Source organism: Sorex araneus, chromosome 1, assembly GCF_027595985.1.
Source record: "Sorex araneus isolate mSorAra2 chromosome 1, mSorAra2.pri, whole genome shotgun sequence".
In the NCBI taxonomy this organism is placed as follows: domain Eukaryota; kingdom Metazoa; phylum Chordata; class Mammalia; order Eulipotyphla; family Soricidae; genus Sorex; species Sorex araneus.
Window position 1 is genome coordinate 410,834,509 of NC_073302.1, and position 12,800 is coordinate 410,847,308.

Consider the following 12,800-nt stretch of genomic DNA (forward strand, 5'->3'; position numbering starts at 1 on the left):
TTACAAAAAGTGCCCAGTATTAACATACCTTTAAATGTTGGCCGCTGCTTTCTACAATGAACATTGTAACCTCCACATTTCTGGCAACGCTCTTTCCACCTTTCTCAAATTCCCCCCTTTCTACAGTGATGTATAAATCATTCCTCATTTCACCTAGGATGAAAGGAAAATTAAAACCATGTTATACATGCTAGGAAGTATAATACAGTACTCAGAAAAATGTTATTAGCTTATAGTTATAGTATACTTATATATATTATCTATCTATCTCTCTATATATGTAGAATATGTTATGCTTCTAAAAAATGGTTTGTAGCCTTCACCAACAATATCCAAGAACAGTAAACTCCAGCATCTGCTAGGGTAAATTAGCAACAATAAAAATGTGCATTTAGGAGATAAGTCCTGGGATTGAATAGGAAAGTGATGTCAATTCTCATGATTTTTCAGTATATTCCTCAATTCATTTATGAGGTGTGACTAAAAATTGACAGCCTAGCAGGAATGGCTCACAGAAACCAGTATTAATACTTCATTATTATAGCACTTAGAATAGAAGAAATTCCTAAATGGTATAAAAAGACAGAGTTGCAAAAGGTACGGTTATAATCTAAATGTTTTCTAAAACTCATAGATAACTGATTATACTGTTGAAAGAATTTGTATTAGTGCTTTTTGGACATAGATGTAGAATAATGCTGTCATAGAGACAAACTTGGCTTAAAATTTCTTACCATCAAACTCTAAAACAAAAGAGAAAGATGCTAAATTCAAATTCGTATATGTTGATGTACATATATACACTAACATTTTTTTCTTCCACTGCTCTTTATGAAACTTGAATGGTTTCTTATGTTGCCCTTTCTTGCTATGGCAAGAAAAAAAAGTATAAATTTTATGCCAACTAGAAAACTTAAGAAAATATAGAGAACATTCTTTTTGTCTCTCCTACAAAAATGAAGTTAGAAGGAAATGGTGAGTGGACTTGAAGTGAGATATAAGTAAGCTACAGAGCCTGGCAAGGTACCCATGGCGAATTTGATATGCCAAAAATAGTAACAAGTCTCACAATGGAGACGTTACTGGTGCCCGCTCAAGCAAATCGATGAGCAATGGGATGACACTGATACAGTGATACAGTGAATCATTCAGCAAATTTATTGTAAGCACAAACTCTGTTCCAGACATTATTTAAGGCTCTGTAACAAAGCACAGATCTCTTCCCCAAAATACTTATACTCAGTAAGGGAAAACCAAGCCAAACAGGTCTGGAGAGATAGACAGAGGGTAAGGCACTTGTCCTGCATGTGGCCAACCCTGGTTCTCTTCCTGGCAGGTGGGATACCTGAGAAGTAAGGTATCCAGGAGTAAGCCCTGAGCACAGCTAGATGTAGCTAAAAGCAAATAAATGTAAAATATACAGCATGTTGAAAAATGGCTAGGTGCTAGGAACAAAACCAAATCAGAAAAGTAGAACAGGGAGTGTTGAATGAAGGATGGGCGGGGATGTTATCTGTGATCAAGGCCTCCTGAAGAGAGATCTAAATAAGTTTCAATGTGCTTTGACAGAGGATTGAAGTTAAAGTATGTTTCCTAAATTATCCCCTTTCCCCCGCCCGCAGAGTCTCCTGCCCCAAGCCTGGCTGTCTTCACCGGGGCCCCTCGAAGGGGGATGGGTTGAGTTTCCCTCTCTGTCCCAAGCAGAGCCCTGGCAGCTGAAGACCTCTGGAACCCAGCCACAGCCATGCTCAAAGCCATGCTCATGCACTCTCCACACACTCAGACCAGCCTCATGCATGAAAGAACTGGCAGAGGAACCTGTGTGTGGGTCCCAGGGCTGAAATTTCCAAGCCTGCTCAGTTTGGGACTGGGCCTCCTCCACCCATATCCCCCATTTTCCAGCGGCTTGGCAGCCACACCCACAAACTGCCCCCAGCACCGTGTAATCCCATCAACAGCCAAGATCCAGAGACTATAAAACAATGCTCCTGGAAGCACGCAGCCACATTCGAGGCCATGTGATCACTTACTGTCTAGTTCTCCCTCTCAGAGAACCCGGCAAGCTACCAAGAGTATCCTGCCCGCATGGCAGAGCCTGGCAAGCTCCCAATGGCATATTCGATATGCCAAAAATAGTAACAATGATGGGTCTCATTCCCCTACCCTGAAAGAGCCTCCAGTGAAGCACCAGTGGGAAGGACAAGTAAAGAGAGGCTGCTTATATCTCAGGGCTAGGACAAATGGAGACGTTACTGGCACCTGCACGAGCAAATCGATGAACAACGAGATGACAGTGATACAGTGAAATTATTCCCCAAAGCCAACTGATCTATAACCTAACTGATTCTTCTATGCCTTTTGAATTCTTTAAGAGATTCTGAATTCAAAGAAGACATAAGGAGGTAGGTATGGGCGTGAAAGATAAAGAAGATAGCTCAAAGTGTAGTGTGCATACTTGGGTTGAATCTATGGCACTGCACGATCTCACCATTGAGAGTGATTTCAAGCAATGCACCAGTTGCTGTGGCCCACAAACCGAAACCAAGCAAACATATAAGACAGTGGTGGAGTAAAAGAACATGCAAAGTTGGTAGAAATGGTAGGAGGGACAAAGGTACTTATACTGTCTTATGACTTTCTTTTTTTTTTTTTCTCTTTGGGTCACACCCAGCAATGCACAGGGGTCACTCCTGGCTCATGCACTCAGGAACTACTCCTGGCAGTGCTCGGGGGACCATATGGGATGCTGGGAATCGAACCTGGGTCGGCCGCGTGCAAGGCAAACGCCCTACCCGCTGTGCTATTGCTCCAGCCCCTAGTCTCTTATGACTTTCAAAAGAACTTATGAGATATAACACATATAAAAATTAAAACACTTTAAATATATGCTTCAATTTTCTGCTTTATAGCTGTCACCATTCTCATAACCTCTTAAATATTTTGAAAGCTCTTTAGACTAAAATAAGATTTCTTTGAAAAGAGAAACCTTGACAAGAAGAATATGTCTTCTGGATGACACTCTACGCGTCTCCCCAGGAATTTTGCAGCTTGCCATGTTCTAATACTGCAAGGTGCCAGATTTTGGCAAAATAGTCAGAAGGATAAAGTTGAAACAAGTGCTAATTAAAATCATTACACTCGAGATTGACTCTGGAAAAAACTAATAAGCCCAAATGGTGTTAAGAAAGCATCTTGGGTAATTAAGATAGAAACCATAAAGTGAGTATGAAATGGAGTCACAGCACCAGTGTGAAAAGCTATTTTCCCGACAGTGTTTATTAACACCTTGCACCTCTCAAATGTATGACTCTGTGAATTTGATGAGTATGACACTTCCTATGTTTAGCAAGTCCACTGGCTCGAAGTATTTACACAGGTGAAGGCTGCTCCAAGTCTCACCGAAGATAAAGATGAGGCCACAGTAATGGGAACAAAGTCGAAAGATTTTGTGAGCAGAGTTAAATGTAAATGATTGGTAACTTGACTTTAACAATAAGAGTTTTCCACCAGTAGTTAGAATCCTTGATCCTTGAGTCTGTCCTAGGAATTCCTGGGATGAAGGCAGAGAGCACCTGCTGCCACATCATGCAAACTCCTGCACCAGACACAGGGGCTAGCCCGGTCCCTTCTATATACAGAATATTTATCAATATTTATGGAACTGGAGAAGTTCCTCTCCAGCCTAAAAGGAACTAACATAGATAAAAGACTATAAATAATTAACAGCAATAGTAGAACACCTCCTTAAATCCTTCCATCAATGCTCTAGGAAGGCAGTATTATTTCCATTCTATAAGAGGGAAATGGAGGGGTAGAGATTAAAAGTGTATACAATAAGCCAGGGAGATGGCCCTAAAGGTCGGAGCACAAGCTTTGCATCTGAGAGGCCAAGGTTCAATCTCTGGCATTGTGTGGTTCAATAGCACTGCCACAAAGCCCCAGGCACTGAACCAAGAGTAGCTGCAGAGTATCACTGGGTGCCCTCCCCAACCACAAAAGCATTCAATATAGTAGCAAGTATCCCCACTTTCCCAGTGAGAGGAGTGTAAATCAATAGGATGAGAATGTCTCTTAAACACACCTGTGTGAAGACCTACTAGTACCATGAGCAAGGAAGGTACTGATTCTACTCTACCCTCATGGCTAATCATAGTTAAATGTAATAAATGGTGGTGGCTGGAGAGACATTACATAGGGCAAGGCACTTGCCTTACATGAGGCTGATCCAGGTTTGATGCCCAGTACCACAGATGGTCTCCCAGGCCTCTCAGGAGTGAACTCTGAGTATAGAGTCAGGAGTAAGGCCTGAACACAACTAGGTGTGGCTCCCAAACTAAAACAACAACATCAAAAAAGTAATAAATACTGATTAAATGTCAGGAATTGTCTTTACAGGACAGGGATAAATACCCATGGTAATATCAGATTATAAACCATATAGAAGTAGGATAGATGGAGGAAAGATCAAGTAGGAAAGCAGATATGGCAAAAATAAAATTCTTCTTGCCTAAAGAGAATTCTAAGCTCAGTATGAGAACCGACCTTCCAAGTCGGGAGGGGCTTAGCCTGACCTCCCATGACTCGGACACATCAGCCAGCTTTGTTCCAATGTCAGCAGCATGGACCTAGTCCTTCCTGGTATTTGTCAATGGCCTGGGCCCACTTTGCAGAGTCTGCTAAGACAGTTAGAGCCGGGCTGGCCAATGCAGTAACCACTGCCACATGTTGCAACTAAGCCCTTGACATGTGACTTGGCAGAAAAGAGATCTACAGTAAGTGCATAATTTTTACAGCCTTCAAAGATTTAAAATAAAAAAGGAAAAGTAACTCATTATTTTATAGCTGAATTTCCAGTTGAAATAATAATCCAGATGTATTCTGTTAAAAAAAAATTGTGTGGAAATTGCACCTCTGTCTTCCCACTTTCTTTTTTGCTGGCGGGGAGGGGGGGTGTTCACACCTGGCTGTACTCAGGGATTATTCCTGAGTACAAAGGGATTCCTGGCTCTGCACAAAGGGATCAGTCCTGACAGGGTGCGAGGGACCATAAGGGATGCTGGGGTAGGAGCACAGGCTGGCCATATGCAAGGCAAGCACCCTGATCACTCCAGCCCTTTCCTTCTCACGTTTTACAAGAGGCTACTGAAAAAGGTAAGATCCCATCTGTGCCCTGCACTGTTCCTCAAGGTTCAGTACAGACCACAGAAGTATTGCACCTACTTGTTTTGTAGATGGCAGTGAGGGAACTTGACAGAAAGTATCTTTTCTTCTTCAGAACCTGGATTCCTTAAGATTAGAAAAGGGCTGAATGACCAAATCTTAACTACATGAAAGAATCTGGAGCACTTCTAATAGCTTGAAAGCATCGGGCAGATTACTTCCTCAAAGTAAATGACTAAAAGACAAATCTGTCCTGGACAAGAGGCAGGATAAGAAGAGGATTTCCGCTTCCACACTTTTCCCATCCCAATGAGTCTGGCACTGATTACATTCTCAGTTCCTCAAGAAGGGCTTTGTGGATATTCCTGTTGTGTCAGTGTCAGTCCCTCTGATAGAACCTTCCACACAGAAACAGTGACTGTGCCGATGAGCTTAGCCCTGTGGTCTAATCACATGCCTCATCTTTCCTGACCATTACCAGAACGCAAACTCTAAAGACTAGAAAATGAAAAAAAGGAAAAAAAAATCATGTTTGGAGACTATGGATGCCACACTGGGAGCAGAAATGTTTAGATGCACTTTTTCACTAGAGGATTCGTTTCAACCACCAGTGAGAACTGTTAAATCAAAATTCTGAAAATAACCAAGGAAAGAAAGACCATGATTGCATGTGTGCCACTGTTTAAAATTTTGAGTTTTAAAGTTGCTTTCAACGTTTTAAATAAACACACATATATGTAGCCATACACACACACACAATGTTCCCTTCTTATTCTAATTTGGAAGATTAAGAAGTCAAATAGAAAAAAGAGAACAGAAAAAGAAAAAGAAGGAAGCTGTGTGTGTGTGTGTGTGTGTGTGTTGTGTTTTAAAATTCTCTAGCTATTCCCAGCACTGTCCACTGTCGCAGATGGGCACCTGGGAGGACAATGCCTCCAACGTGTTAATCTGGAGGTTTATACTATGGTGTGGAGACGGGAGAGCAGTGAGCCTTGTTCCACACAAAGTTCACTTCCATCATTAAAAGCTGCATGAGCATGGCACATCCCAGACAATTCTTCAGCCAGTGAAGTGTCATGTTGCTTTATGTTTTTCAGTGATCCTGCCCAGCGACTAAATGAAGGAATTCTCCTAGCAGCTGCCTGCATTCTGCTGTAAAATATGTTTTTTATATTAGATTTGCCCATCAGTTTGCTTCCCAGTGGAATAAAAATTCTTTCCTTTTTTTTTGTTAAAGAGGAAATACCAGTTATTTATAGCAACTGAAGGAAATAATGAATGGCTGCAAGAGCCACTGAATAACATACCACCAAGTAAACAGTTCTATAAACAGTCATTTTCAACAACAGCAGCACGAGATGCCCTGGCTGTCTGTGTCCCGAAGCCAGGCCAGGTCATTTCAGGAAACTTTACAGCTCAGGAAACATTGGGCAATGCTGCTCAGCTTCTGCCCGGGGTCAGGGTGTCAGTCACCACAGTCCTATCACGGGGCTCAGAACTGGGCCGGGAGCCCTGTCACATGCAACTTTCCTGCTTACTCTTACATGTGCGACTTCAACAGGGACTTGAAGGGTCTTTAGTCTAAAAAATACTGCCCGTGTTTTAAGATGATTTCATTTGGTCTTTCTGGCCCTGTTTTTCAATAGAGTTGTGGGGGGTGGTAGGATATGGTACACTGAGAAATACTACTCTTTTGTCATTCTTTTGTTATTTATTTACATATTTTAGCTCTTGGGACCACACCCCGCATTGCTCCTGGCTCTGCACTCAGGAATTACTCTAAGCAGTACTCGGGGAACCATATAAGATGCCAGGGATTGAACTCTGGTCGGCCATGTGCAAGGCAAACAGCCTACTTGCTGTACTATCACTCTGGCCTCTGTCATTATTTTATTTATTAATTTTATTAGCTTTTTTTTCTTTTTATTTTAATAGCGTGAATTTTCTTAACCTTTTCTACTTAGAAATACACACTCTTTGGGGAATCCTTACCAATCTCTATCAGAAACAGAGAAGGAAAGACACAGTAGTTACGTACTGCATGTATTTGCTTCTTTTCATATTCATATATCCAGTAGAAAAACCCTCAAGTAGGAGAGAGAGTACAGCAGGAATGGCAGTTGCTTTATACATGATTAACCAGGTTCAATCCTCAGCACCCCATTATGCTCCCCAAATGCTGCCAGAGAACCCTGAGTGCAGAGCTAGGAGTAAGTCCTGCCCCCAATGGGGGTGGCCCAAAACCCAAGTAAGAAAAAAGAAGAAAAAAAAACCCACTTCATTAAGGACTAAATACTGCTCATAACAGTTCTGAGCAAAGCCTGTAAGAATTTTCTATAAGTGAAATTTCTGAACAAAAGTAAAATGATTCTGGGCATCACTTCTGTCTTCTTCCTATAATGGTCATAATGAAATACAGCTATGGATTCTCCACTCAAGTTACCTACTTTAACATAATGAAAACATCAAACCATTTGAAAAAAAAATACATGCTTCTTGGGGCTGGAGCGATAGTACAGCGGGTAGGGCGTTTGCCTTGCACGCGGTAGACCCAGGTTCGATTCCTAGCATCCCATATGGTCCCCTGAGCACTGCCAGTGGTAATTCCTGAGTGCAGAGCCAGGAGTAATCCCTGTGCATCGCTGAGTGTGGCCCAAAAAGCAAAAATAAAAAAGTACATGCTTCTTGTGGGGTAGATACCTAACTATCTCAATGGGAGAGTCAACAACACTGAAAGGAGAGGGGACTTGAAGATAGTGGTGGAGGGAAGTTGACAACTGGTAGTGTGACTGGTGCTGGAACACTGTATGTATGAAACTCAACTACGAGTAACTTTGTAAATCATAGTGACTAACATATATTTTTTAATTACTTGGTTATTTACTGTCACACACGTCACATCATTCATCAGCATGGGCCACTGAAACTCTCCAATTCAGACTGATAGTTTTAAAAAATGCCTCTGTGTTAACAAAACGCCCAAATCTTATCCCTGTCTCATCCAAGTCACTTACCAGGCATGATAATATTAGAAAAACCTAATTTTCGCGTTATAGATACTCCATGAGAAAACACGGAAGAATATTCTCTTCTGATTTGTTCAATGTCTCCATGTAATAGTTGGAGGGAAACCGCTAAACCTAAAATAAATACAAGATATGGGGTTAGAAAATACAGACAGAGAAATGACATGGACAGAAAATACAGTGCTTCATGAAGCCCAGATCTGAGATCATTGCTTCAAAGTGAGGGTTACCAGCTGACAGGGCCAACAGAACATACATAGTAATCTTTAGCTAGTACCTTTGAACCTAAAAACCTGAGTTATCCCAACTGTAAGGAAGTTCAGGTCAAGTGGAAAATTTTGGAGCAGAACACTGAAAAGAGTAAGTTTGGCTTCTAGGCCCGAAACCATCTTTCCCAGGTTCCAGATGGAAATAGCCCTGAACCAACATTTATTCCTGCATCAACAATGGGGAACTGAATCTGGACACTACTGATCTTAAATTAGGAGTTTTCATCATTTTTTCTTTTAGGAATGTAAATTACTTATCAAGTATCATAAGGATGAACATAAATCTCAAGACATAACAATTCAAGGATTTAAGGGCATTCATAGAGATATTGATAAGTTCAGGTGATATTTACAAAGGTGATATAATAAAACGTGAATGCAATTAAGAGTGATACCATTAAAAGACTATATTCTGAGTATTATACAGAACACAATATTTTCCATTTTCTGCTGAGATAAGCTTTAAGCAGGGTGCAGACCACTTTGAAAAACAATTGGTTATTCAGTCTTTAAAATGGTTATTTTACAGTATTTATTTTCATGCTTTTATAATACCAAATATAGTGGCATTACCACAGTGGGATATGGAGATGAACAAATCATTTTTTAAAATATTTTATTTTCCCAACTCTCAGGCAAAAACTGCAGAAAGAAAATTAACGCTATAAGCTAGTGAATGCTTATATATTTCCAAGATGCAACTAATCTCTCAGCTTTTAAATTTTTTCTTCTTTCTCATGTTTATATTTTATAATAAGAAGTGGAGACAGACCAACATTATTGATAGTTAAGGGTAATATATATATATATATATATATACACATATATATATATTTGGCTTTTAAAAATTATTTATTTTTTATCACTGTGAATTAGAGTTACAAAGTTATACATAATTGAGATTCAGGTATACAATGTTGCAATACCAATCCCTTCCCCAGGGTCCATGTCCTTCCACCAGTGTCCCTGCAGCTTGCCTCCTTGCACTATTTGTTTTCCTTTTCTTTTTTCCCCTTCTAGGCACTATGATTTACCGTATTGTTACTAATAGGGTATGATGCATACCACTTTACCTCCTTTCAACACCTAGTCCCGGTCCAAAGTGATCACTTACTTCTATCATTGTCATAGTGATCCCTTCACTGACCTATCCTGCTCTCCTCCCCACCCCTAAGTGGCAAGCCTCCTAAGAAGGACCAGTTCTCATGATCTTCATATCCATTGCCTTTGGGCTTGAGTTATTTCCCTATTGTGCTTCTTTATAGTCCACGTGTGAGTGAGGTCCTTCTGTGTCTGTTCTTCTCTTCCTGACTCCAGATCCATCCATGCAACAACAGACTGCAGGACTGAATCTTTCTTTGCTGCCAAGTAGGATTCCACTGTGTACCATAGCTTCTTTATTGGTTGGGGAGATGACTTGGACAGTAAAAAGTAATGTACTTTTAAAAAGCTTTTCAGGAGCAAGGAATATGACTCTGGTAGTAGAGTAAATCCCTAGTATGTGCAAGGTCCCACATCTGATCCACAGCACTGCATGCTCGCCAGCATTGCTAGGTGTGGGTAGCCCTAAGCACTGCTAGACCCAAGCAGTGCCAGTGATGCCAGGATTGAGCACACCAAGTGTGTCCTAACCCCCACTACAAAAATTATGTTTTAAGACTCAGTCATCATTAACCAGAACTTAAATTTTAAATGAATTTGAATAGTAATCAGCTGGACTGGAGTGATAGCACAGTGGGTAGGGCATTTGCCTTGCATGTGGCTGACCTGGGTTCGATTCCTCTGCCCCTCTCAGCTGAGCCCAGCAAGCTACCGAGAGTATCCCGATGGCACAGCAGAGGCTGGCAAGATACCCGTGGCATATTCGATATGCCAAAAAATAAAGTCTCACAACAGAGATGTTACTGGTGCCTGCTTGAGCAAATCGATGAACAATGGGTGGACAGTGACAGTGACCATTGAATAGTAGAGTCAAGAGAATAATAAATCTGTATTCTCAATATCATCTATCTATATCACTGCTTATTCTTTCTTACTCAATACCATTAATATATACAAATTATCACTACCATTCATCGTTTATATACTGCAATGCTAACTAGAATTCTGAATCTAAAAATGACAGCAATCAAGCTGAAGTGAACTAGAAATATCAAATGTATTTGCTACATTTCTAAATTAGAGTCTCCCAGTCATTATTCTGCAATAATATGAATAATAAAAGAAATGTTAGCTGGTTTGTTTCATTCCTTTTCATTTGAGTGGCTGAAACATTAGGAGAAACTGTTTTTAAAAACCAATACCAAAAAAAACATAAGGAGCAAAGAGATGACTGCGGTTCAAATCCGACCTTGAGGATGAATACCCAAGGGACAGTGATGTAAGAGCAGGGCAGGACAGGACTGAGTCACTGTGTCCTTTTGGTGTGTGGATCTAATAGAACACTTGTGTCAGAGTTGTGAGAATTAAATCTGTCAGGCACATAGGAATTTGAATTAAAGCTGCATCCCATTTCCATTTAATGATTTCTAAGTCACTTCCCTTACCTCATCCATTGGAATGTGGATACTGAAGACAATAGAATGGGAGACCATTTTTCCTTCGGTACGTGGAAAGATGTAGGAAAGTCAATATAGATGATGTGGTGTGATGGGAACAACAGTAAGTGCACATCTGGAATACTTCCATGTGGCACTAATGGTTACTTTTAAAGCCCAGAGGCAGGAGAATGAAGACACACTAACGCGTGTTCTAATCCATCTGTCCCGGCAGCTATTTCTTTCCTGAGTCACACTCTCCCACCACCACCCAACACCACCACCACCTTTTCACTGGCGTCTCCCTTCTCCTCCTCCATCTGTCCTTTTGCCTTCAAAACACTCACCCACACTACCACCACCATCACCAGGAGCTGATATTTGTAGAACACTATTGTCTGCCAGACATGATATATAACAGTCCCTTCTGCTAAGGACACCAGTCAAATCCTGGGGTACAATAAGCAATGCTTTCAACTAGAAAACCAGAGTGACTTAAGAAGTTCTTCAGTTCCTGTGATTCTTCAGTAAGTGATAATACAGATTTCATCAAAACTTTTGATCAGGGTGACAGAGCGATAGTAAGTGGGTAGGGCCTTGCATGTGGCCCACCTGGATTTGATCCCAAGCATTCCATATGGTCCCTCAAGCACTTCCAGGAGTAATTCCTTAGTATAAGGCCAGGAGTAATTCCTGAGTACAGAGCCAGGAGTAACCCCTGAGCACCGCCAGGTGTGACACAAAATAATAAAGAGACACAAACACACACAAAGTTTTGATCAGAGAGACACTAACCACATAATATGGCATGCATAGGGAATCAAGAAAAAAACAGTAATAATAATATTTTAAAAATGCATTATGCTATGTAAGTCTGTATGCCAGAGAATCTGGACAGGATATTTGCATTACTGCATAGCGCCAGACCACTTAACCACCAGTTACTTTTTTAAAAATATAAACAAAATACTTTCTAGAAGATAATACAATGAAAGAATAAACTCTTTCAGTCAATGTGAATATTGAAGAAAATTCAATATTGGAAATAGGGGGAAATGTGTTTTAGGAAAAGTCAAAAATGTAAGGTGAACAATGAAATGTATCGATCATCTTTGACAGTGAGATGAGAGTATATGAAAGAAGAAAGGCAAAACTAGTGAGATAAAAGCTAGGCTGTAAATAAGGAAGAAAATGAGCAAGCGATGTGAAAGACAGATAATACAGTATAGAAGAGGGGGGGGAGAGGTGTTCGAGGGCTGGATCAATAGTACAGTGGGAAGTACAGTGGGATGGGTTTTTGATAGAACCCACATCCAACATGGGTTCTAGCCCTGGCACAACATCTTGTCCCCCAAGCATCACCAGAAATGTTTCCTGAGTGCAGAGCCAAGAGTAAATCCTGAACACAGCCCAGTGTGACCACTCCTCACCCCTGACAACATATAGCATAGATCCATGTATCCTACACTATATGTTAATTAGAAGACATGACCGTTTTCAACCTGAAAGCTTGGGAAGAGAGAGACTAAAACAATCCTACGTGTCAAGATTTCATTTGCCTAACCAAGTGAAAACAATCTGAGGGAGAGAAGAAAACACTACCATTTTGAAATGACCCATTACCCTATAATGAAGGATTTGCCAAAAGTGGTAAAACCGACAACATAATCTGGAATAAAAATTGATGTTTAAAGAAACAATGAATTAAGATGAAGATGCAAAGTGGATAGATCTGGAGAGTATGATGCTGAGTGAAGTTGTTGGGTCACACTGGTGACACTCAGGGGTTCCTCCTGGCTCTGCATCTC

General features: G+C 40.7%; 1 protein-coding gene across 4 annotated transcripts in view; it reads right to left on the reverse strand.

Annotated features, from left to right (window-relative positions):
- The window catches only part of DOCK4 (dedicator of cytokinesis 4), a 475,344-nt gene that overhangs the window by 168,054 nt on the left and 294,490 nt on the right, over positions 1-12,800 (reverse strand). For all 4 annotated transcript variants that reach the window (XM_004602088.2, XM_055123770.1, XM_055123771.1 and 1 more), the window contains exons 13-14: positions 8,175-8,300; positions 29-153 (exon numbers count right to left, since the gene is read on the reverse strand). In XM_004602088.2, the coding sequence (XP_004602145.2) occupies positions 29-153; positions 8,175-8,300 (251 nt within the window). The remainder of the gene's footprint in view (positions 1-28; positions 154-8,174; positions 8,301-12,800) is intronic.